The sequence below is a fragment of the Meleagris gallopavo genome, chromosome 6, assembly GCF_000146605.3.
Source record: "Meleagris gallopavo isolate NT-WF06-2002-E0010 breed Aviagen turkey brand Nicholas breeding stock chromosome 6, Turkey_5.1, whole genome shotgun sequence".
NCBI lineage: Eukaryota > Metazoa > Chordata > Aves > Galliformes > Phasianidae > Meleagris > Meleagris gallopavo.
This window is the reverse complement of record NC_015016.2, coordinates 4,917,763-4,939,925: the sequence shown is the minus strand read 5'-3', so window position 1 is coordinate 4,939,925 and position 22,163 is coordinate 4,917,763. Positions and strand designations below refer to the sequence as shown.

Sequence of the window (22,163 nt, the reverse complement as noted above, 5' to 3'; positions counted from 1 at the left end):
ATTATTCATAAGTCTTCTGATCCCATTTGGGATTACACTACTCAATTTTTCTGCTTTCAGAACTGGGCAAATAACACGCGGATCCACAGCAGGATCTTCACGGAAGTGACTGGCATAAACTGTAGCTCTTGCTATGTAAACAGACTTCCAGAGAATTCATCTATAGAGATGATTAAAGAAAATCCCCATTTAAGCGATACAAGCGTAGATTCTGTTATTGCTGATAAGGATCTTGGAAAACTTGAAAATTTGAAAAAAAGAGCAGCAGCTCAATGGCAAAAGGTAAAGCAGGCTTTTACAGACTAACAGACACAGATAAATGTTCTAAATGTGCTTTAGGGATCTACTATTTATTGATGAAAAGGCAGTTAAGTTGATTCTAACATCGACAAGATAAAGAGAAGAAAATATTGGAAAACTCACCACTAAATTTCCTATTACCATGACCAGCAGAAAGACAAGAAGGCACAGTGGTTTTTCAGCTACCACCATGCAGTCCCACATGGTCTCAATCCATTCTCCACACAGAATTCGGAAAATGACAAGGAATGAATGGAAGAAGTCCATCATGTGCCAGCGTATTTCACCATTTTTTTTTATTTTATCACCGTGGATCCTATAGCTTCCCCCAAAGAGCTGCACCCCTACTATAGCAAAAATGAAAACGGTGATTGCCAAGACGAGGGTCAGGTTACTCAGCGCGCCCAGGGAGTTACCAATGATTTTAATGAGGGTGTTTAAAGTTGGCCAGGACTTTGCTAGTTTGAAGACCCTCAGCTGTGTGAAAACATAAAAAGTTGTGTTAGAGATCAGCAGAGATAACCCACCTTTCTGCTGTTCAAACCCATAAAAACCATTTCTTAGACACTGTCCAGCAATATAATGTTTGTGGCATTGTGACACTAACACTTTTAGAATAGTATTTATAGATTTATTTTCCCAAGAACTGAACAACATCCCAGAAATAAACCAACAACCTCCTTGAGGGCCTGGCTACCCTTAGTTCTGGTAAGTGCTTGGCCCACACAGGCAGGAATTTGTATGAAGTGCTTGATGTAGAACGTTGTGCACAATTTAAATGCAACACAAATGATCAAAGCTAGGGGACCAGCCATTGTATTACAATAAAAGATCTTTCTTTTTGCAGCACAGCCCCAATCAGTCCACAGTACACAGTATGAATACCTTAACGTTACGTTATGACTTTTAAGTATTCTTCTTTCCATATTTGTATTAGGACAATTTTTTATAAGGCTATTTGGGTTAGTATTTCATTTTTTTACTTCTGATTATAACACCTATATTCTGGAAGATATTTTTTTTCTGAATACTTCTTACTATTTTAAGTGGAAATATATACGGCATTAAACTTCAACTCTAACATTACAAGTTTAACGCTATGTTTCTTATTCCCACTGCTGAGAAAATAAATAATTTCCTGCATCCTAACTACAAACAACAGAAGTACTCTCTATTACATTCACAAAATAAAGTTGAATAGAATGTATATGTAAGGCTTACCAGTCTGAAGGACCGTAAAACTGTCAGGGTTCCTCCTTTTCGCCTTTCTTTTTTGCTTCCATATCTGGGTAAACTCAACTCAATTAAACTCAATGTGACAATTATGCTGTCAAAAATATTCCAGGGCTGCTGAAAATAATAGTAGGGATCTAGAGCAATGATTTTTAAGACCATTTCTGCAGTGAAGATTCCTGTAAAGATCTGTAATCAAGAAACAGTAGCATCAGCCTAAAAGTTACCATTAATTAATCTTATCTTTAGAATATGTTTCACCAGTATGGCAAAATTCACGGATGCATCGATAAACCCAATTTTTATTAACTTCTAATGTACTTTCTGTTAAAATGGGAGAGTTGTTTTCTACTTGCTCAGAAGTACATTAGAACTCCATCAATAAAATCTTGGAATCGTCTGTATTAGAAATGTATGCTTCATAAATACAGAGTTTGCTAACCTTTCATTTTTACAGCTACTCTTTGTATCTCAAGTGAAAACACTCATCAATCAGTTTTTGGTATGAAAGGTCACGTGGTTGAAAATTTACTTACCGAGTTGCCCACACTAAGCATTAATTTAAAATTATGTGTCATATTATTGTGTTCCAGTGCCATAAACAGAGTATTCATCACAATGCAGAGCGTTATGGTGAGATCAATGAAGGGATCCTTTATGAAAGCAGCCACTTTTTTCTTGATTCTCAACCAAAGTGGACAACAGTTCCAAATTAGATACTTTAAAGCAAAATCTTTCAGGACTCTTGGGCATTTCTGTTGAGATTCTTCAAGTTCTAAAAACAAAAGAGAACTCCATTATAGTTAAATAATTGTTGCTGAGCAAGATGGTGAAAAAAAAATCGCATCAAGTACTCAAAAGACAAGAGAATAAAAAAAGAACCTCAAAATTCAGTTAGAGCCCCAGAGGTTCCCTGCTCATGTAGTCCTTACATCAGCTAGTAAGTCCAAGGGTAATGTAGCAGCTAAAACACATTTTTCCTAATATCCAAACTGGATATGAGGAAAAACTTCATAGAAAGAGTGGTTGGGCACTGGAGAAGGCTGCCTGGGAAGGTGGTGGAGTCACTGTCCTTGGAGGTATTCACGAACTGTGGAGATGTGGCTCTGAGGGACGTGGTGAGTGGGCATGGTAGGGGTGGGTTCGTGATCGGACTAGATGATCCTAGAAGATTTTTCCAATCTTAATGATTATATAATTTCATCTGATCCTTGTGTAGACATGTAGGACACTGACTGTATCACTGCTAACACCTTTGCTTCTATTGACTCCCTAGGGAGTAAACAGCAGATCCAAATGTTCAGATTGTAGATGAGACAAAACCAAACCACAGCACCTCAAGCTTCATCTTAGGCCAGTTTCATTGGAAAATTCATGACTATCATTTTTAAACTGATGCAAGCAACAACACATCTCCATTTTCTATAAGTAAAATATGGAAAGGAAACTGTTCTGGTGTTCTCATTTATAGGCTCTTGGTCAAATATAAAACTCCTTCCTTTTTTGAATACTAGTGTGTGCTCCAAAACACCTTTATACCCTGCTGAAGTCTTGTGCAAATTCATAGACCAACTAGAACTTACTAAACATTCCTACCATGCTTGTATTAAGCTTTAAGTAAAGTGATCTTCAAGGATGTGAAAATTTCTCAAAAGTCTGGTAATTTAGAACTGACTTTTATCCTTTTCTTCTTTGGACCTGTCCTTATTTCTTCCCACAGTTTAGATTTAATTTCTTCTCCAGATTCAAGTTCCAGATTCCACCCTACACTACTTATCCCAGTGTGATCACCCTGTCTTAACTCCAGGTTTAGCTCTTCTTTTTTTTTCCCTTCCTAATCAAATGCCTTCTTTAATCACGTGGTACAGATCTAGAATAGCCAGCATTCAGATCCCAGCAAAGACAACCTCCCTGCTCCCTATTCCAGTGCTCATTCTCAGGTTAATCTGTGGCCACATGAACAGGGTCCCAACAGCAATGGACCCAGTTACATGAAGATTCTGTTTCCATCCCAGTACACCACTGAATATCTGCATTTTAAATTTGAAAGCCAGGCTTTGGGTGATGTGTTCCAACTGTGATTTTCCAGCAGTGTACAGAAATTTAAGAAAAGGGGTTTCCCTAACACAGCACTACCAGCCTTGCTGTAACTCATACTCATTCTCCACAAATCAGTGATAAAGTTCCACATCAGGGACACAAAAACACATATTTTATTCTCACTGTTGTCCAGCAAACAATGAAAATTTAGTTGTTCTTTTTTTTTTTTTCCCAGAAAGATATGAAATGAAACTACTAGCCAGCAAAATAACAGTCGGTAATATAGCCCTCAGAAATTCACATAGAATGGTACATTAAGTGCTCAGCTCCCAGGAATTGCCACAATTAATTTTGCTTGTGTAATCTTAATGATTGAGTCTGCATGCATATTCATGATGGAGTAGCAGCCACAGGGCCAAGAGGAGAAGCCACTGCCCCAATCCTGCTTATCATGTCCCAGAGAAATTCCTCCCAACTATCATCACTCCAACCTCTTCCTCAGTTCTATGAAATGTGATATGAAAGGCAAAGGATAAGTTCTTGTACATGATGAATGTGCTATAACGCATTCTTTCTAATGAAAAAAAGGGCATAATTAGTCATGTAGTTCCTAACGATACATCTATAAATCTTTGTTAACTTTTAAGAAATGAATTGATATTTTGGTCTTTTACCCTAGCATTACTTCAGGATTGAAATGAGCATAATGAGGAGCCACTTACCCTCTAAGACACTGGTAATTATGCTGACTGCACTTGCTGCCCTTTGTCTCTGAAATGTCTCGTTAAAGTACTCCACTGATAGCTGAGGATGTAAATGCATCATGCTGCTCTCATCATTCACAGCTGGCTGCTTAAAGAAGTAAACACAATTAGGGAGATACCACAGGAATAAAATGAAGTAGGATGCAATGACGGGTAACTATGAAAGTTAATAGGAATGATGACATGCAGCCAAATAAATATACCTGCCTACAAGATGTAATAGTGTTTAGAACAAAGGTCCTACACATCAGTAATACTGCTACAGTAAATGGATCCCTCAAGCATGTAACAGCAACAGGGCAAATACAAAACTTGGAAATAAGTGTGAGGACAAACAGATCCAGTAGTCTTCCAGAGACTAATCGAAATGGAGAGAGATGAGTTGTAAAATAGTAACAGCATATCTCTACCCATTTGCTTGGGGGACCTACAGAAAAAGCTATTGATGCTAAAGGTGATGTATAGGCGAAGGACCTGGAGGTGCTGCTCAAAACAATCATCCTGGACAGGGCAAAGGATAAAACGACCTTCTGGTGAGTTACAATGTCAGCACTAGTAACCCAGCTAAAAAAATATACGCGTATGTGGAGAAACCATAATACAAAGACATACTTAAAATAGCATTTTTCCTTACCAGATCACCCTTCCCCAGATCTTCCATTACTGGAGGAAGCATTATCCCCTCAGAAGGGGCTGTATCTAAGCCATGCACCTTGCCGTTCCCTCCTCCCATCACCGAAATCAGGCCATTGCAGTCGTCCGCGTTGGCCCGCTTGCTGCTCTGCATGCAGCTTGGGGTGGCGGGGTGGGAGCCATAGCTCTTTTGGCTCGGCATGCTGGAGCGTCTTCCCACCTGTGGCACTGACATTGACCTGCCCTGGATCTTCTTCTCCCCTGTGCTGTGGGGTTCCTCATCCGCGGAATCCGCTTTGGAGTCAACTTCTAAAGCAGGTATTTGGAAATTGAACACACTGCCATGGCTAAGCCTGCGTTTCACCTGATTGGTGTTGGGACCATACAGCAAGCCAAGGAGGGACTGAAAGACCAAGAAATAAATAAAAGGAGAATGGCAGGATATCAAATAGAAGATTTGGGGAACAGATTAAAGTTTAGAGTTTCATAACATTTCTTATCAACCATAGCAAGTCCAAAACTCTTATTTAATTTAGATTATTCAAGAAGGATTTTGTTTAGGTTTTAAAAGACAGATAATAAAATACTGCTGGCTTTATCAGCTTTCTATGATAAGCATTATATTCATATTTTAAATGAGAATTTTTAAAAAGAAAGTGATGGCACTAGAGTTAAATTCTGATATTCTTTTTCTATTTCTCAGTGCTATAGACAATTTATTTTAACTGCTGTTACAACTTTTCTTCCATTCTTTGCTTATAGCATTTTCTTTTCAAAGTAAAGTTTACATATAATTCCTCCTTATCTCATAAGGTTGTTTATTTTAAAAGCTAAAGAGAGATCAGTGTTTGCAACAGGATTTACTTCGTGCTTTCAAGCAATTTATTGTAGCATTAAAATTGTAAAAGCTGCAAGGATCTCAGATTCAGACAATAGATTACCAACTTTCGTTGACTGTCTGTGAGCTGTGACTTGGGAAACTGATCTTCTTCATACTCTTCTATCCCCAAGGACTTATTTCTCTTTTTCCTATTGCTTCTTTCTTTGATTTCTTTGGCAGACAAAGGAGAGCCTTCAAAGGAGCTAATTGACAGGATATCAATCCCTTTCGCAGTCAGTGACTAAAATTAAAGCAAAAACACAGGTGGCATTTTTGCTGGTACTTACAAAATAAGTGGCAAGAAAACACTTCCGTGCTCTGTATTATTTTTTCTTAACAATCTGTGTTTCATAAAAGTTGGTAAAAATCTTCCAATATGTGATAAGAGTAAGAGCAAGAGAAAGAGAAATTTTGCAACATATGGAGCAGTGAACAATTTGCTATTTGCAGTATGTTACATGATCGTGTGTATTGCGCCTGCCAGGGGCAAAATAATCACACTAAAGCTCCTATTCCTCCATATGGCATAATTACTTACAATAAAAATACTCGGCTTGAAAGTAATGCTGTAGAATATATATTTATTTCCCCAAATAAACACTCAAAGAGTATTAAAATTCAGTCTTGCCACTGAAAATACAGTCCTATCCATAGGACTGTAGTCACGCTGTGGCTCACTTGCTTTCCCATACTGAATTTAGGATTTGAATGCTTTCAAAATTCAGAGCAATATTTCATTCCAGAAGCTTCTAAACTGTGTGAGTTACAGGTGACTTTTCACTGAAGTATAGTGGTCTTGGATGTTAATACATGTAAACACCTGAATTAATCTATATTCCTCTGCTCAGCAATCCACAGGGATGAAGCAGAAGATAGCCATATGTTACTTTGGAAGCTGATAGTCCATGGAACTTTATATTTTCCAGTTTTTAAAATTTCTTATTTTAAAGATCATTATCCACAAAAAAGGTCATTGTTGGAAAAACATGGAAAAAAAAATATGCATCAGAACTAGGAATTTCTCCTGTATCTAAGAATCACTGCTTTTAACAACATTTCTCCTCCCACAGATAACTATCATATATGGCTGGATACAGAGAGTGATGCATTTCCTTATGTCTAGTAACACAGCATTGAGATTAAACTTTGCAAGGACATAATTTACATACCTCCTGCTCTTTCTGTAATAATTCCATGGCTTCCCGAAATTTCCTTTCTTTTGCCTCTGTCTCAGCAATGGTGGCCTTATTCTGGTCTTCGTATGCCATTGTTACTACAGCCAGTATCAAATTGACTAGGTAAAACGAGCCCAGAAAGATGACCAGCATGAAGAAGAGTATATACACCTTCCCAGAAGCTCTGAGGGTCTGTAAGCACAACACCCCAGGGATAAAAATTACCATATTTAATACCAAATAGGTTTTCGGAAATTCTTTAGGGGCACTCAGATTTCTAGACAAAGTGCTTTAGGAAGATTAAAGAGAAATGTATCTCTCTCAGCCTTTTCTTCCCCATCTTTATAATGCCATCGCACATGAACCCACGATCACATAACATGCCCCATGAGGATGGCTGAGGAGGCTCTGTTGCATTTTGAAGGACAATAGAGAACCCTTTTAGCAATTTTTTTGAAGGCTGTAAGACAGCAGTGTAATAGGACTATACCTTGGAAGCACTTGAACACCCCTTTTTAGGGAGCTGAGGGGGGACCACAGCTTGCTGGAAGGGAGAAGAGGAGGGCACTATGACTTCTTGCTACTAGTTTTATTTGAGTTTTTCTCTCTAACCATTTTCTGCTTCAGATATTGCTCCATCTGGATGACTGGTTCTGAATAAAACACAAAGCTGGTACCTGCTGATACAGACGTTCCCAGTAGTCCTGGGTCATCAAGCGGAATAAGGAGAGAAAAGCCCAGCCAAATGTATCAAAACTGGTGAAACCGTAATCAGGATTTGGCCCAATTTTCTTGCATGTATATTCTGGAGGACAGGTCCTAGAGGTGATAGTAAGAAGTGCAGTTCTTTTAATTGAAGGTTTCGGAAAAACACTTCAGCTCATTTGAGAGTTTGGATTATTTATTTAGTTCTGCTTTTCATTATACTGAAAGCCAAACTTCTACTCCAGGCAGTAATTGGCTGGAAATTGGAGAAGTTAAAAAGCAGCACCTATAAGTCAGCAACAGAAAAAGAGAGGCTAGAAAAACCTGCTAAGCTAGGCTGGAAAAAACTGCTAACCCAGGCCAACCCCTTCATAACCATCCCCATGAGACCCTTCGTGTTTTCAACTCTAGCGCATCCATGGGGAAGAGAAAGATAGCCCTTCTGGAATTAATTTAGACCTGAATAAGGGAACTGCAGGTTTACACTTCATTCTCAACATGTGTTAAATTATCTGACTCCCACTGCAATTTACTGTCTGAGTTCTGCAGTCAAGGAAAGCCAGGAATCTCTATTTCATTTTCATTTCTTATAACAGAGCAAACAGAGAAGCATTGAGGCAAAGAAAAGTTCCAAACAAGAAATGTTCTGAAGTACATTTACCCAGCGCCAGGACCACATAGCAAGATGTCCGAGGTGCCCGGCTTAATGGCAAAGTGTTCTATAAACAAAAGAGAGGGAGAGAGAATGAGGAAATGTAAAACCAATACATTTTCTAGTCTGTATCCTCTACACTTGAATAGATGTGGTGGTAATACCAGTGAGCTGTAAGTGTATGTGTACACACATGCAAATCACTTCAAACAAATACAAAAAGAACACTAAAGGAAAAGAGATGGGTTTCCCTACACTCATAGCAACTGTTCCCTATTGCAAGAGGTCCTTTCCTCACTATACACAAGCTTCTCTATATGCATACATTTCAGACTGAGGGAATCCTTTAAAACAAAAAGCTTTTACAATATTATCTCTTTGGCTCATCTATAGAAGCCAACAAAGAACTGGAGGGTGCAGGCTCGAGAACAGCTTCACACTTGGCAACTGCTAGCCTATTCTCTTGCCTGTGTCAATTGGCACTCTAAAAAAGAGTTTGGATATTTTTGGGGATAACATAGACCATTTCTGCTTCTAAGCAATAAAAAGAAAGTCCTGCTTGGAGGAGGAAGAAAGAGCCTTTGGCAATACAGATAAAAACCATGCCAGTCAAAAAACAGGTCCTAACCCCCAGCTGAGAAATACTGATTTGTCCATCAGGATGCTGAAGCCATGCCCTTTTCGATCTCTTCTATTTCTCTTTGCATGAATTACTCTAATGCCTGAGCTAGCAGTAGTCTGAAATTAATAGCTTCAATGCTAAGGAGTAATTAGTGCTATTAAGATGTGGTTTATTATCCCAGATGTAAGGGACATCTTATCTCTTCCTGATGCTTCTCAAATCTCAGCTGGACTTATCAGATAAGCCAGTGCGATTCAGAGCCAGCACGGGAATCCTTAATATCTGTTGTACTGTACCACATAAACACACCATGCAGGCTATTTTCTGCCCACGTTTTGTTTGGCTCTACTCCTGCTAACTGACAACAGTTTATCAGTTGATTCAGTGACTGAGATTCAGAAGATTATAACAATGTGTAGTGTCCATGTTGGAGTGGGAACTTCACGTTAGGATAGGATCAAAGCAGCCTTGGAAAATACATCAAAAAATCATTTAATTGAAAACTGGCCTTTCAACATGGCAACTCATAAATCCTGTAGGAAGGCTTGCCTTCTCCAGGCCTTTACACTACAAACATTCTGTCTTTTCAGATCCCTGCTCCACACTTCTGTCACCAGCTCCAGTCAAGTCATACATGAAAGATGTATATTTATTATACATATATATACTATACTATATATATATATATACACACTCACTATATATATATCTATCTTATAGATAAAATACATACCTGATATAAGGTATGTATGCTATGAAGAAGAAAGTAATTTTGACTTTTAAAGAAATTCCTCTGTTCCAAGCTGAAGACAACATAACTAAGCAGCACAGAGAAGATACTAAAACTCTTCAAGATGTAGGGAAAGCCAAACTTTGCGGAATTACATCAGAGAATTACCTCATGTTTCATCTGTTGTCATGTGGTTCTCAGAAACGAAACATAGCTTGAAAAATTAGGAATGTTATTTGTTATAACGAAGGGAAGGGGAACTTTCCTGGATGGCTGCAAGCTGCTCTGGCAGTGTGAAGGGCATTATCAGGTAGCTGCTCACCCAGATATTCAACTTCACATGCAACAGTAGTTACACATGCACATGCAAGTCATTATAGTTCCAGATAAAGAATTAAGAAAAACAATTACCTGCATAATCAGCAAATGTTGCAAAGGATTCCCATGTTTTGTTATTTAAAAAATCCCTGATACTGGAATCTGTATAATTCTTCATGCACTTGTATCTCAGATTGCCCTTGAAAAGCTGGAGGCCTATGAGGGCAAAGACACTCAGGCAGAAAACGGTCAGGATCATCACATTGGCAAGTTTCTTAACAGACTGGATAAGTGCACCCACAATGACCTTGAGCCCTAGGGAGACAATATACAATGGGAAAAACATGATGAAAAATTGAGAGCAATTAATACAAGAACATTTTTTTTTGCATTTGATTGACCCGGATGTTCCATTATTCCCTTTAAGTTATCCAGGCAAGGATGAGGGACCAGGGCTAGTCTAGTGGATAGCCTTTACATACAGAAAGAGTAACATACATATGCAAACACTGAGAATCAATGATCAATCTGCATGCAATCATGAATGTGATCAAAAAGACCAGAAAGACAACATAAGGGCAGCACACTGGTTCTGGGTTTGCATTTAGTCACGAGGAAACAACCACTAACTTTATAACTAAGAGAAAAGTGGGAGAAAAGCAACAATAAAGAGTTGTCCCAAGGATGCAGAAATACATAGCCTGTTTTGTTGCCAGAGGTGTTTCTGTTGAACCATCACACGTAGACTAGCTAGAAGGACACTGTAAAATCAACATAATAACATGCTATCAAAATCGTTACTATATAATAAAATTAAACACAATATTGTTTATATTGCTTGATTTATTCTGGTTGGGAAAATATTTGTGCCTACCAATTAAGCTGCATCTGCAATCAGTGAAAGATATACAAAGAAAATAACAGGAAGGAAGGAAGGGATGAAGGAAGAGAGAAAGAAGGGAAAGGAGGAAAGAGGGGAAGGAAGATCCAACATTTTGATTGGAGTAAATAATCAGCTATAAATCACATAGGATTTCTTACCTGGGAGTACTGAAATGGTTTTTAAAGCTCTCAGAACCCTGAATGTCCGAAGGACCGACACACTCCCCAGGTTGCTGAATGCTCCCACAAACCTGTAGAGTCAGGACATCTTAATTAGAATAAACCAGACACTTATTTTAGTCTTTAACTTTTAATCATCCTGAGTGTATTTTGAATGTTAGCAAACTACATATCAAGAGGTTTTTTTGAGATTCATGCAAGAGAAAGCCTTTGCTGGATTATTTGAATTTACTCATAAGGTTTCTCTTTATTTGTGTGAAATATCTTAAAATGTTATGCACTTAAAATGTAAGGAAAGATATCACTCAGATTCAGATTGGTTCAGCCTGAACAACTGAATAACTTTATCTCCCTTCCATAGCTGCTTGTAATCACTATGAAAACTTTCTAATTATAGCAAACTAAAGCTTGGAACTGTGAATTTTGAATGTAATCCACTGTGCTGGTGTCCATACTTAGTGCTCTGTTCTCAAATGTACACTTTCATTCTCAACAGGAACTCATGTTGGACAGCACAGCTATTACACTGAAATGCATTCATTCGAGTAAAAGGGCCGCAGAGTGGTAGGAGATAGGGCCGAAGAGATTAACTGTATCTTACTCCATTTCCTTTTTGAAAGATAAGTGCATCATAGCTGAACATGGGAAGAGTCAATGGTTATTGACTCTAGATGGCCATCTGTACTAGATGGTTTCAGATATACCCTTTTTTAATTTTATTTTTTTCTACTGCAGACTGCCTTTGACAATCCAGTAATGAAATCTTTAAATATAGAGAAGTACAGGTGGTCCATATTTTATTTGTTCCCACTTACGCCATTACAATCACGCTGAAATCCAACCAGTTCCAGGGATCTCGAAGGAAAGTGAATTCATTTAGACAGAAGCCTCTTGCCAATATTTTTATCAATGATTCAAAAGTGTAAATGCCAGTGAAAGTAAATCTAAGTACCAAAGGAAAACAGCAACATTAGTAATTACTGTAAGAGGATAAGAGACAAACTATTTACTGTCTAGGCCAACAAATCAAGGGAACATCATGGAGAAGTGATGGAAAAACTCTTATTGATTTCAGGGTCTTTATACACAATTTGAGACAGTAGTTGACAACCATCCCATCATGGCTGCTAACAACACATACCTTTTTTTTTTTCTTTTTTGCATTCAGTAATTTCTTTCAAACTCTTCCATGTGTATCTCCAGAATCTGAGTAACACAGAACTTCCAGCTACTTGCTAAAATAAGGATCAAAATTCATGCCTCATTCTGGTTTCAAGTAGCCAAGTAAATGTAGGATATTCAGTGTATTATTTACTTGAGGTTCACTGCATCCACTTCTATACAGATGGTTAAAAAGCTTAGAGAAATGCAAAGCTAGAGGATTTTCAATTTAAGACAGCAATTATTCTTATTAATGGAAAATTATCAGTAAAAGCTCTTCTGGACTTATTGAGCGCACTTATTTCAACAAGGTAGCAATCTCCCTAAGGAACTCAAAAGGCATTCATTTGGTACTCAGTAAATGCAGTAGGAAATTATACATATGTAGTACTTCCCTCTTCATTTGGAAAGAATTATTCCAAAATTATTATTGAAATGCATTTGAACAGCAGTTTTGATGCCAACAGCAAGTATAACTCTTATCTAAACTTTAGTGCTCTCATAGGCAGGGAAGTGTCCTCTGGAGATATATGAATTAATACCATGAAGATTCTTGTTTCTGCTTGTCTAAGAGTTTGCCACTCCCAGCTGTTTCAGCATCAGAAATCATGAAACAGATTTTATAACTGTTTGGAAATTAATTAATTTGGAATCTTTTCCTTTATCTTGTGTTAGCACTAACAGAGATCATATTCTAACATTTTTATAAAGATATTATTATTATTTCTAATATTTTCATAAAAAGCAAATAGCTACCAAATAACTTCAGAAAGTAGGATAATGAACTGGAGTGGTAGGACAGACACGATGCTAGCTCAACAGAACTTCTACAGAATATTATCTACGCTAACACTCTCCTGTAACCCCATAATTACTATGGTTACTGAGTCCAGAGAAAAAAATACTGCCTCAAAGCAAAACCTTACTAATACAAGCAATAGTTTTCTAAACCCCTCATAAACTACCTTATATGAAAGATAGAGAGTGGGTTAAATAGTCAATTAGGGCTACAAAACTGAAATACATACACACCCACAGATACTTACTCGACATATTTGTTCCATGATGGAGATGTACTCCTAGAGGACTCATTCCGAGCCATGAACACACAATTAGTTATAATTGTGCATATTATAAACCAAGTGAATAATGTAAGACATGGGAGTGAAGGCAAAGGATACGACATCAAATTAGAAAGTAACATATCCCACTGTTTATGAAATTAATATTTTTAATACTTTTTAAAGCACACGCAAATACTGCAAGCACACATATTCACTGATTCTGAGTCACGTTAGATGACAACACGCTGCCCTTGTTATTTATGCCATCTTACTTGCTGTGAAGGTACTGGGCATTGCAGACTTGGTAAAATGATCCTTGACCACTGTGACAGAGCAAGAGAAAGGATGCCTTTTTAATTTAATTTCACAGCAAGAAAATTGTTAAATAGAGACTGTCTGACTCGCCCAAGGTCTCAGCAGCAACCAGGATATAACTGAAAACTGAATCCATTTGGTTTCACATAATCTCAGTTTTCTTTGCACAAGGAAGGTCGATACAAGCTTGTGTAAATAAAACATATTTTACTGTTCTGTTTCTACCTCTTCCTTCCTTTTTTACAACTTACACAATTCGTGGGGTTTTACCTTCAAATAAACTGGGAGCTTGACATTGCTGAGAGCAAAGGTTTGCAGGTAACAAATTGAAGAACTGATGATAATAAAGTAGTTCCCATACAACTCCAGTAGAAGTATGTTAATTTTTAAGTGAAATGAATAGTTCATAGAAGTTGAATAACCTCCAACGTCACTCACTCCTAAACTGTGAAATCTCTATTCTTACGTAGGGTCAGGGCAAAGTCTGCTATGATGTTTGTGGATGTCTCAAAGGATATTAGATGCCAACTCTTGGCTGGCAGCTATTCTCTGGAACCTACTGACTACAAGTTCTGAAAGAGAACACAGGCATTTAGCTCAAGTGTTCATACCTAAGACGAAATGCCTGACTCTGGAGTTGAACCTTACGTTAAGTGTCATACCACATCTTTGGCAACCTAGGATGTAGATGAGCATGTGAAAGACATCCACCTCCTTTCAATCACCAGTTCTTTCGGTCCTTCCAAAAAAATGTCTTGGATTTAACTGTAGGCACAGCCAAATATTGCCACAAACTCAGAAGATGGACCACAAGTGCTGAAACACCAATAACAGTCAACTTGTTACCCAAGGAAGCCCTCAGATGAGAGCTATCACTCCTCCAGGATGCCTGTATCCTACTATGACCACAACTTTGGTTCTGTTTCAATACTACATGGAGGGGAGATGGCTGAAAACCTAGCCTCAATGCAGTAACATCACAGACTGCACTTATTCTGATTTATTCTTGAGTGAAAGCATTTTTGCTCTGGTCTCATTTTCAAGCACCAAAATGAAAAAATGCACTAATGAGTCCCATTTTCCAAGTGTGTGATTTGGTAGAAAGTAGAAAGTCAGGCTTCAAAACGTTGAGTACTCAAAACTCTATTATGTTCTTGTTCTATTTAGTAAAGACAATGGTAATATCTAAAGTTGTGTGGAATGAGGAAAGCCTAGAGACATTCAATGCTCTAAAACATAACAGGAAAGGATAACACAGATCTTTTTAACAAAAGAGAGTGAATGAAGCCAAAAAAGGATATGAATGTATGGAAATTTTAATTGCTGCTCTTCGGATTGGATGGAAAGGACTGAGGATCCATAAGGCTCGCGTAGCCGTGAACCGGAAGATTGTTTTCTGTTTGTTTATCACTATGAAGATCTTAAAAATAAATGTAAAGAAACAAAGTAAAACTTTCAAGAAGCTGAAGACAATATATTTTTTTTTTATTACACCTTGTTCTATGAAAGGCTTTGATGTTAACTTTTGTTTGCTTGTTTAAATGGGTAGACCGTAATATTTTGCAACACTTTTATCATAAACTGATGAATGAGTTAATATCCATTAAGTATCACTGTGGAAAAGAAAAATCTCAGCATGAACTTCCTTTTTTAAACCTTGTTCCTTATGAAGAACACAAAATGAATTTTGCTTATGACTATTCTCTTTAGGTAAATTGGACCTCTGAATCAAGCTGTACAATGGTAGAAGAAAGAGCTGCAGACTTAAATGTTATTTGTCAATATGGATAGTGATCCTCTAGCTCTAAGACTGTAGAAATTAACTCAAATTATTTCTCAATTTCTCAAGCAATAAGCTTCATTTTTAATGGATTATTTCCCATTTCTCCTCTCTTTATTAAAAATTATTTTCTTCAAGCACACATGACTAGAATACAGAGCTTGAATAAGTACATTTAAATGGTTCACCAGCAAATATTTTATAGTAACTTTTATATTTGGGTGATCATACATTGTGCATGTTCACAGAGCACAACTGTTGAAACAGAGAGTTTAAAACCATGAAAATAAAGAAAATTTCCAAAATTATTATCATTTCTGGTAAATCTGAGTCAAAACCCCATTTTCTTCCTTTGTCCATTTCACTTTTGGTGTTTCCATTCTGATTTAAATACTAATGCAGTTCATGATATTTAATTCCTGTAATTCAAAATTAAGTTGTTTTTTTTTTTTCTTTTTTCCTAAAAATTACAGCATGTCATTCAGCTATGCCAACTTCCCACACTGTTGTAACATAGGAAGGGATTATAGCTTTTCCAAAGGAGTATAAACAAGATCATTTAATAGATCATTCACGTGAACATTTTGTAGCCACATAACAAAACAAATTAAGGTGTAAACAGTTTGGTTGGCTCTAACCTTGCGATCTTTGTAGTATGGATCAAGGTCTTCCAGTGGTTCCCCAATGAGCTGTGGAGGAGGATTTCCATAGAGAGCTGGCAATTTCTGGAAAGCTTTTAGGTCAAGCTGAGGACGTTGTTTCTCCTTAGGTTTCTGGTCTAAGGTACTTTTTTGATGATCCTTCTTGGCAGCAATTCTCTTTTCAATGGCAGCCAAGGATTCTGGAGTGAATTTACGGAAGTTGTTGGTACCAGGTAGTAAGAAGTCAGCCATTTTTCATTCTTCTCTTCCTGTCAGTGATTCTATCCAAATAGAAAATGACTGAAAGAGAAATCAAAGTTGGTAACTGGAGAACAGTTCAGTAATGAAAGTTAAAACTCTTCTTCCATGCATGCCATAAGCACACATTTCTCAGCCATCATGTTATAAAATACGTCAATGATCAATATGTTATTCAACAAGATGTCTGTTCAGTATTGATTTTAAATTATGTGTATCTGATTGGATGGTGGAAGACCTCTAGAACTTTAAGAACGACCTCTAGAACTTTAAGAACGACCTCTAGAACTTTAAGAACGACCTCTAGAACTTTAAGAACCTATTAGCTTGAACACTCATGTTTGGACAAACATAGGGTGCTGGCTTAATTTAGTATTTGGAACTGGGATACTAAGAACCACTGAATGCAACATCATCAAATACACGGAAGCTACTTCTGCAATAGAAAGAACGTGTTTGAAAACAGCTAGTGCTGATGTAACCATTCAGATGTATAACCCATCCTTGTGGTGCTGAGGACATCAGCACAAGGACAAGCAGTGTCCAAGTGTTGGAAGAAAGGCCTGCTGGGTAAAACATTGATGGAAATGGCGATACATCCTCAGCTTTCTCTGAAAAACCTTTCATTGCATAAACAGATTTACTGCTGAATGCTGTGCAACAATATCTAGAGAAGTGCCTCTTAGTGGCTGAAAAAGGTTTCTCCAGCCATTCCCTTCTAAGCTACCACTTTTTCACTCCTCCTGAAGATCACTTGGAACAGAGCTTTTGTTTTGTTTTTTTTTAGGATTGAAGGGTTATGTGTAGATGTGTATTAGCTTCCCACACGGATTTTCACAAAGGACTTATTGCTTGTTTTATGAAGCATATCTTCAAGGGCAGTGCTAGGTCACATTTATTTGGGTCACTCAGCAAATTTTAGTGGTTTCTGAAAAGGCTTTGATTACATTTTGGTAATCATTTTTGTAATTTGATTGCCACAGGAGGATGAATGAGACCTGATTTAACTTGTGACACATTGACTGACATGGACAGAAATAAGTTATCTGACAAATATCCATAAAAACTTGATATTTTCTACCCAATTTGTTGTCAGAACAACAACAATTAAATGATACAAGATAAACACTTCACATAGTTTCATGAAGAATTTTCATCAGATACTAGATAAAATCCATTCACCTAAATATTGTTGGAGACTATAGCATGGCAGTACAGAAAACACCTTTGGATTTCATGGCTGTGGCTAATTTTGCCTTATTTCCCTTACTACAGAGACATCTATATCTAATCTAGTCATCTTATGTTTTTTCATGAGTCAAGTTGATAAAGTTTACAACAGCCGAAATTACAGAATCATAGAATGACTTGGGTTCAAGGGACCCTGAAGATCATCAAATTCCAATCCCCTTACAATAAGCAGAGTTGCCAATGGGTATATATGATGAAGAAACCCATCCATTAAGAAGCAGTTTGATTTTGGGGGGGGTCAATTGAGAGCTTGAAGACATTCCGAAAGACTTCGAAGAAAGCCCAGGAAGTCCAGATAAATTGACAGTGAAAAAAAATTGAAAATGATACAAACTGTAGGAGGATACAGATACAGACCTTGTGCTAAAAGCTCTGCAAGGAGATTTCTTCAAGGTTTTGTTTTTTGTTTTTTTTTTTTCCCCACTGATTATGACCTCTGGGACTATGGCCAAGTCCTTCCATCCACCTTCACTTCAACACAACCTTCAAAATTGACTATAGAAGTAGCAGTCTGAGCTCATCTTCAAAAGTTTAGATTACAACCTATGCTCCTGTACCTTTTCTTTCCACTACGTGGAACATCCCAGGAAAACACCAAATCTGAATCAAGAGGCTTTGTTTTAATGCTAATAAATAATTTTCCACCTGTGTGCTGACTCCCCAACAACACAACACAATTTCAGTTCTCAACAGACACAATGTGATTTCAGTTGTTCTCAAAGCTGTGGAACCATTGCTGCAAGAACAACTGAAGGACAGTAATGAACTAACCATAGTGAATGCTCTTAATTCTTCCAGGCTTCCCACTTGTCTGATTTAAATAAGCATACAAAATAACAAATACAAAAATAACTGCTCCTATCACAAAATAGCAACCTTTCTGGAAGAGGAAAAGGGCATGCGGGAAAAAATATTATTTTAGGCTTTTTAAATCAAGACAAATATCCAAAAGCTGACTGTTACAGTTCAGCAAAAATGAAAACTATACCATTCACTCCCAAACTTTCAAGACTTAGACTAGCCAAAGTAGTTTCGTTTTGTTGATACAGTAATTTAGATGCTGGTGTCAATAATGAGAGCTGTGAATGATGCATGAAATGACACCATTTCTGCAATGCACGGAGGGAATACAGTAATTGCTTTACACTGCATTGTGCCAAATAATCCACACATACCCAACCCTCCATACGGTACTTCCATAAAAGCCTACCTGATTGCAGAAGTTCACCATTAAAATTCTGGTCCTGTTGCAGATTTCTTAAGTTTTCTCTCCTTTCTTCCATTAAATTTTCTTTCAAATCCCTGAAAATAACTTTTGATTGTCATGCTGTTCTCCCCCAGGACTACTCCAAGATATAACAAAATCCTAGCACCCAAAGTGCTGCTGGGATGTGGGCTGGAGAAGGCATGGAAACAAATAGAGTCTGTAGAGCCTCAGCCAGAGCTGGAAATCAGGCAACAGATTCTCTCTCCTGGTGCAGTTGGTTTAGCAAATTGCTTCACAGGTGAACAACCATTAAGGAAAGGAAATGGAGGCTTTCCTTTGGTGTTTCACACATGAGCAGTAAAACTTGCACTGATAGCAGCCACAAGCTTTGTAGAAACTGAATTGAACTTTTTGTTTGCAGGCAACTGTGAGCTACTCAGCCTATTCCTATTCCTGAATAAAGCATAATGAATATTAAATTTGGAGTAATCTCAAAAAACCTGTTCCAGGTTCACTCAAGCTACATTCCTAGTTTCTGTTGCTCATCTCAGAGAGTATAGCATTCAGTGTACTGACTTTAATTTTGTGCATGAACAAAGCATGATTTATCAATTTGTCCAAAGTAAAAGGTTTTAATGTAAATCTATTTTTGCTAATGAAGCAATAAAGTATTGTTTTGGTCTTTTCTCAAGAGGTATATCATCTAAGAACAGTGTGAAGCTTAAGATCTCTTTAAAATAAAGCGTCCTTACCCTTCAACAGACTGAATATCAGAGCACTCTGGATGAAATCAACATAGCTGAAGAAGAGAACCAAAGAAATTGATGATTATTTGGCTTTTTAGATTTCAAAGGTACTCCCTATGGAATGTTTTTCAAAGAGCAAATGCGTAGCCAGATAGCTTTCTGAACTAAAATTCCTTTCTTCCAAGTGTCTTTTCCAAATTAGAAATATTCATTTTGACAGGCAAGAAAACAAGATTATTATCAGAGACATTTTCTCTCCTTTTCCTGCAATTACAATCACTCCAATTCAACCCTCAGTTAATAAATAAATGTTGCTTCCAATTATTATATTTCCTGGATTCATGAGCTGTTACGGAAAGATGCGAAAACATATTGACAATTACTGTGATCTCAATGACCAGGGTAATTAATACAATCACAACTTCCATTATTATACACTTCTTTCTTCAGAGTGAATGACTGCAGTTCTTACCTGTTAAAACTGTTCCTTTTACTTAAAAATACTTTCCTAACATTCACAGAAGGTTTCTCTTAAGAAACTGGAATTACAATTGTTTGAAGACTACATGTGAAAAGACTCGTCCTCTTGGAGCAACTAGAATGTTATCGCTGCCTTCAGTATTGCTGCTTTCCTACTCTTCTGCATCTTATCTAGGGAAAATGACATCCAACATGAGGAGAAACAGTTAGGGACTCTAGACACAACCAGCTGCTTGTACTCCCAATAATTATATGAAGAGCCAAGAACATCAGTGTGGACCTTGGAAAGAGATGCCAGCTGCATCTCCTGAAGTTACCATGGTAGTTTTGGGCTCTGCTACATCTTTCTAGGTCTGAATTTCCAGTATGTAAGATAAAACTTTATAGAACTGAGTAAGGAAATATTCAATTAACATCAGTTCAAAGCTTCTGTAGAACAGTTCCATATTACCCTCAAAAACTTTTCTATATTTTGCAAGGAGAATAATTAAATCACACCAAATTGGAATTCTTTTAATGATCTTTTATGCATGCATGTAATAGCTTTTGTTTATCAGGACATTATTTTTTAATCACAGAATTATTCAGGTTGGAAGGCAAGTTGGGAGGCCTCCAGTCAAACCTGCTCAAAGATGGGTCAGACATGAGGGTAGGGCTTTATCCAAGAAAATCTCCAAGGTCTGAGACTGCACAAGTTCTTTGAGCAACTTGTTTCTGTTCTTGGCTGTCTTAATCTATCTAGACCCCTCTTTGTCTCAGCTTATGCTCCTTGCTTCCTGAACCACTATAATAACAACAAAACAACAAAAATATTTGAAATGTTGCATTAATTTGAAAGGTAAATGGAAATAAAGAACATCAACAAAGACATCGCTACATTTGTAAAACAAATACTACTTCAACTTCATAGAATCATAGAATCACAAGGTTGGAAACGACCTATAAGATCATCTAGTCCAACCGTCTTCTCACTACCACTGCTACCACAAGCACTAAACCATATCTCGCAGCTCCTCATCCAGGCGCCTCTTGAACACTGCCAGGGATGTTGACTCTACCACCTCCCTGAGCAGCCATTCCAGTGCCTGACCACTCCTTGAGAGTGTTCAGTTGTTTTTCCTCGTGTCTAACCTATACCTCCTCTGGTACGACTTGCGGCCACTTCCCCGGGTTCTGGTTATTGCTAGGGAGAAAAGGCCAAACCTTTCTTCACCCCAGCCTCCCTTCAGGAAGTTGTAGATTGCAGAGATCTCCACTGAGCCTCCTCTTCTTCAGACTAAACAATCCCAACTCCCTCAGCCGCTCCTCATAAGACTTGTGCTCCAGACACCTCACCAGTTTCGTTGCCCTTCTCTGGACACGCTCCAGTGCCTCAATATCTTTCTTGTAGTGTGGGGCCCAAAACTGAACACAATACTCGAGGTGCGGCCTCACCAGTACTGAGTAGAGCGGGATGATGACCTCCCTGCTCCTGCTGGCCACGCTATTTCTAATGCAGGCCAGGATTGGCCATGCTCTTGGCCACCTGGGCACACTGACGGCTCATGTTCAGCCGAGCATCAACCAGCACCCCTAGGTCTCTTCCTTCTTCACAATCATCTAGCTACTCATCCCCAAGCCTATAATGCTGCTTGGAGTTATTGCGGCCAACGTGCAGGACCTGACACTTAGCCTTGCTGAACCTCAACTTCACCCCATTTTGCCTAGCTGTTTATAACAGACAACTGGAAATGCCCCATGTCTGAATAATACCATCTAAATAGCTCCATTGAGGTTGCCAAGGGTAATGATAGCATATATTCTTATTAGTTTCCCACTTTTACATTATCACACTTTACCTGAACCAGGTTAAATTTCAAAACTTGTTTACCCTCTTGTATGGCGGCTGCTGAATCACAGCCTGAACCTCTGATTGATCACCTGAGGCGAGCAATGAGTCAGCTATGGGAGCACAGGTGAGGGCAATTTATCTCTTCTCACTCTTCTGGAGATCCACTTCCTCTGGAGTCTATTTTGCAAGCCCAGGATAGGGTGAGTGTCTTTCTTTTCCTACTCTAATATAATAATTTCATCAGCCAAACTCCTGGATATACTGTACCATCTGTATATTCATTGATTGTACATCCTCTGTAGGCATGCTGGCTGA

At 37.9% G+C, this 22,163-nt stretch overlaps 1 protein-coding gene across 1 annotated transcript in view; it reads right to left on the bottom strand.

The window, feature by feature from the left end:
• LOC100543622 (sodium channel protein type 5 subunit alpha-like) overlaps positions 1–21,840 on the bottom strand; it is a 36,976-nt gene extending 15,136 nt beyond the window's left edge. The window contains exons 1-19 of the mRNA XM_031553842.1: positions 21,770–21,840; positions 20,010–20,188; positions 19,544–19,590; positions 18,795–18,886; positions 16,073–16,375; positions 14,956–15,074; positions 13,322–13,426; positions 11,930–12,058; positions 11,094–11,185; positions 10,146–10,367; positions 8,392–8,449; positions 7,703–7,844; positions 7,020–7,217; positions 5,912–6,091; positions 4,972–5,373; positions 4,296–4,422; positions 2,070–2,308; positions 1,522–1,722; positions 424–777 (exon numbers count right to left, since the gene is read on the bottom strand). Coding sequence (XP_031409702.1) covers positions 424–777; positions 1,522–1,722; positions 2,070–2,308; positions 4,296–4,422; positions 4,972–5,373; positions 5,912–6,091; positions 7,020–7,217; positions 7,703–7,844; positions 8,392–8,449; positions 10,146–10,367; positions 11,094–11,185; positions 11,930–12,058; positions 13,322–13,426; positions 14,956–15,074; positions 16,073–16,327 — 2,823 coding nt within the window. The 5' untranslated portion in view covers positions 16,328–16,375; positions 18,795–18,886; positions 19,544–19,590; positions 20,010–20,188; positions 21,770–21,840. The remainder of the gene's footprint in view (positions 1–423; positions 778–1,521; positions 1,723–2,069; positions 2,309–4,295; positions 4,423–4,971; positions 5,374–5,911; positions 6,092–7,019; positions 7,218–7,702; positions 7,845–8,391; positions 8,450–10,145; positions 10,368–11,093; positions 11,186–11,929; positions 12,059–13,321; positions 13,427–14,955; positions 15,075–16,072; positions 16,376–18,794; positions 18,887–19,543; positions 19,591–20,009; positions 20,189–21,769) is intronic.
• Positions 21,841–22,163: the final 323 nt, after the last annotated feature.